Source organism: Quercus lobata, chromosome 9, assembly GCF_001633185.2.
Source record: "Quercus lobata isolate SW786 chromosome 9, ValleyOak3.0 Primary Assembly, whole genome shotgun sequence".
In the NCBI taxonomy this organism is placed as follows: domain Eukaryota; kingdom Viridiplantae; phylum Streptophyta; class Magnoliopsida; order Fagales; family Fagaceae; genus Quercus; species Quercus lobata.
Window position 1 is genome coordinate 49,371,998 of NC_044912.1, and position 3,432 is coordinate 49,375,429.

Consider the following 3,432-nt stretch of genomic DNA (forward strand, 5'->3'; position numbering starts at 1 on the left):
TTTTTGAATAATTTGGTTCCTAAAACATTGAAACTACCATGTATGGACAAGAAACCAACAAAATTTTCAATTTGGTTCCTATGCATGTTTTGATCAGGTAGAATGTATATTCCATAATTTTTCATGGAGACTTATCACCTTTAATCAATGTTGTTCCTATGAACACAAATTAATAAATAAACTGAAGCTTATAATCTACAAAATTTTACTTATAATAACAATATTTTCACAAAGTTGTATTTCATCTCAAAATAGAGAAGAAAAAATTAGCAAGTTTTACTTCGTTGGTATTTCGACATATCTTAGAACATAAAATATTATTGTTATTGTTATCTATGGGATTGATATGACCAAGTTGAGGTGCAAACTACATTGATCTTTTGAAATTATATGCATCATGTGTGGATATTTTATCAACCAAGGCAACAAAAATTTTAGGCATATTGTCTCCAAGATACTGTCTGTCAGTCACAGTAGAGTTATTTACTAATTGCAAACAATTTTGGAACTCAACAAATAGTCAATTTTACAAGAACTAAATGTAAAACTTTCCACCTAAAAAATATAAAAAGAAGAAGAGAAAGAAGAGAAGGAAAAGGCGGAGTTTTGTCTAAAAAAATGCATCGAGAAAGGTTAGAGATGTATACAACCTTTCAACAAGGCAATACTTTTTCAAGTCTCTCAAAATGGAATCTATTCCAAATAAATATGCCATGGTTCCTTACTTCAACAAGGTACATTGTCGTTATCTTATTGGTATGCCATATGCACTACTATTGGTGCATTTTAATATTTATTAAACATATATGGCTAAATTCTTATTATTATGCAATTTATTTTTATTGAATTTTGTTGGTTTTGTGCAACAAAAGAAGCTCTGTCGTAATTTGGGACTAGTGGAAGCGTATACACACAAACAAGAAAATAAAATATGCATACTAGATAACAATATTTATTGTGGTTCGGCCAATTCCATGCCTACATCCAAGGGCAATGTCAACTAAAAATCACTATCAACGATATGGATTACAACAAGATTAATCATTACTCACAACTCACACAAACAACACTCATAAATCTCACCAACAAAAAAAAAAAACCTATCACAAATGCAAACTAACTCATAAACCCAAAACCCTAATGCACCAAATTACTTTCTCACACTCACAACAAACAAACTCTCAACACAATCAGAGGTAATCTTTCAACATCAAAAAAATATACCAATTGTTTCCTCGAAGAAACTCACTCATGTTTTTCTTGGAGTCTTTCTTTTCTTCAATGTGAAGGAACCGTAGGCAAAAATTACCAAATTCTTTTGCAACAAGGCCTATTTATAAGGCTTCATTAATATTCCTTGATGAATAAGGAATATCCAATTACTTTTTCAACAAGAAAACATTTTTTCCTTCCATATCAAGAAGAATCATTGTCTTCCATACAAAGGAAAAAGCTACAAGTATATTATTCATGTGATTTAATTTACGTAATAAAAAAATAATAAAACATTACTACATCGCTGAAAAATCAAATAAAAAAGAATGATAAACAACACCAACTCTACTCAAATTAAACTAAGTTCATTATGAAGAATTTCCACTCAACTAAAGTCACTGAAGTCTCACATTTTGAAACAAGTAGGCTTTACAAAATAAAATTAATCAATAGGGATTGGGCGTTACCCAAATTGGTGCTGGCCAAACCTTATGCGAGTCACCTACATAAGCTGGCAGGGGTTCAATCTTATTGTCATCCAAGCAGAATACACCTTCATCAAAACCTCTTCCAGTGCCCTCCAAATCAAAATTGTAGTTGACATCCGTAAAATATATACAATTTCCCTTGTATGTATCAGGGTAATCATGAGATGAAATGGCTATAGATGAATTCAATCCCAAGAACAACACATCATCACCTAAACTTTGAACTTGATACCAATTTCGACAATTGGTATCAAGCCTGAAAATGTTAAAAGATGTTGTCTTCCTTATATATAACTCGCTAGGCTCATAAATGTATCCTCTTTTAAAACATTGTTGAACCATCATTATCCCGCTGGAAGACTCTACCAAATGCAAATCACCGAAAGGAGTTCTTGAAGGCTCAGGTGCAACTTCTGTTACCATTGGCTTTGGGTAAGATCCAATATCACAAACCATGAGTTGTCCATTACCTTTTAAAGCATACAATTGGCCATCATGAAAAATGGCATCTTTGTATGGAGGAGCCTTGTCATGGAGGACAGACCATTTCTTGTCTCCCCTCTTATAGTAGGCTAGACTCCCTAACTCACCATATATAGCCACTGCTACAAAATTACTGCAAGTAGGACTTGAAGATAAGACTACTTTTTGTAAAAGATCGTTTCGTACACCAGTTGAATCAACGGAATAATATTCCCCGGGGACACTTATTAAGCTTAATGACCAAAGAAGATATTCTTTTCCATGTTTATTAGCATGGTACTTTCTTACATCTGGGAACTTGGACCTTGGAGGAAGCTTAATTCTGGCCTTTGTTAATGAATTAACTAGGTATATCGAACTACTCTTTTCAGCAATCACCACCCAACCATATGCTGATCCTTTAAATACCTTTTCTCCGGACTGAGGCAACTCAAGTTTGTGAACCCTCTTTTCCAATGGCTCCATGAATCCACATGTTATTCCATGATTATGAGGAATTAACAACCAAGGAAGTCGGCTATTTTTGTGGTTAGGCATCTTTGAAAGCCTAGAACGCCATGAAGAACAAACGCAGCGGAACCTAATTTTATCAGTATATAGGTCGAGGTACTCTTCTTCAATGGTAATCAACAAATCCTTGGGAAGCGAAGACCACTGGCTAGCGGTACCAGAAACCTGCAGAAAACTGGGCTTGCTTTGCCCATGTTTAAGGTACTCTGGATCCATAGTTGGACTTTCCGGAGTAGAAGAAGACATTATCACTAACGCAACTTTAAAACTCTCTTTCTTTGCTCTCTCGCGCTCTCTATCTCCAGGCCCTAGGGGTATATGACGAACTGTTAAAAATAAAAATAAAAACTCGGTCTCTCGTGCTTTAATATAGCGATGGTTCTTGTGAAGTCGGTGGCTTGTTATCCTAATCCAAATTGTTTTGGAGTGGCCTATAAGACTTGATGTCCTATTTCAAGTGCAATTATAATTCCTAATTGTTTTAGGACTCAACTGATACCTAACCGGCTTAGATATCCAAGTCCAACTTGGAATCTGTTATTTTATGAATTAGCCAATATAGTGGTATCCTACAACAACTCTAATACACAAGCAATGATCACCTAGCCAACTAACTCTATGTATAAATAGGACATAGGTGTTGCGGCAATTATATATTAGAAAATAGAGAGTGAAATAGTGAGATTGGTTGGTGCATATTATTGGGAGAGTTCTCTAGTTTTGGGTGTATTGGGGA

The 3,432-nt window shown here is 34.6% G+C and overlaps 1 protein-coding gene across 1 annotated transcript; it reads right to left on the reverse strand.

The window, feature by feature from the left end:
- Positions 1 to 1,661: 1,661 nt before the first annotated feature.
- On the reverse strand, positions 1,662 to 2,942 carry LOC115961932 (F-box protein SKIP23-like). The gene has a single exon (XM_031080822.1). It carries the CDS (start codon positions 2,940 to 2,942, stop codon positions 1,662 to 1,664), a length of 1,281 nt encoding a protein of 426 aa, XP_030936682.1.
- Between the last annotated feature and the right edge of the window lie 490 nt (positions 2,943 to 3,432).

Excerpts from the sequence above, each read along its gene's own strand:
- LOC115961932 (XM_031080822.1), bottom strand. The coding sequence starts at position 2,942 with ATGTCTTCTTCTACTCCGGAAAGTCCAACTATGGATCCAGAGTACCTT.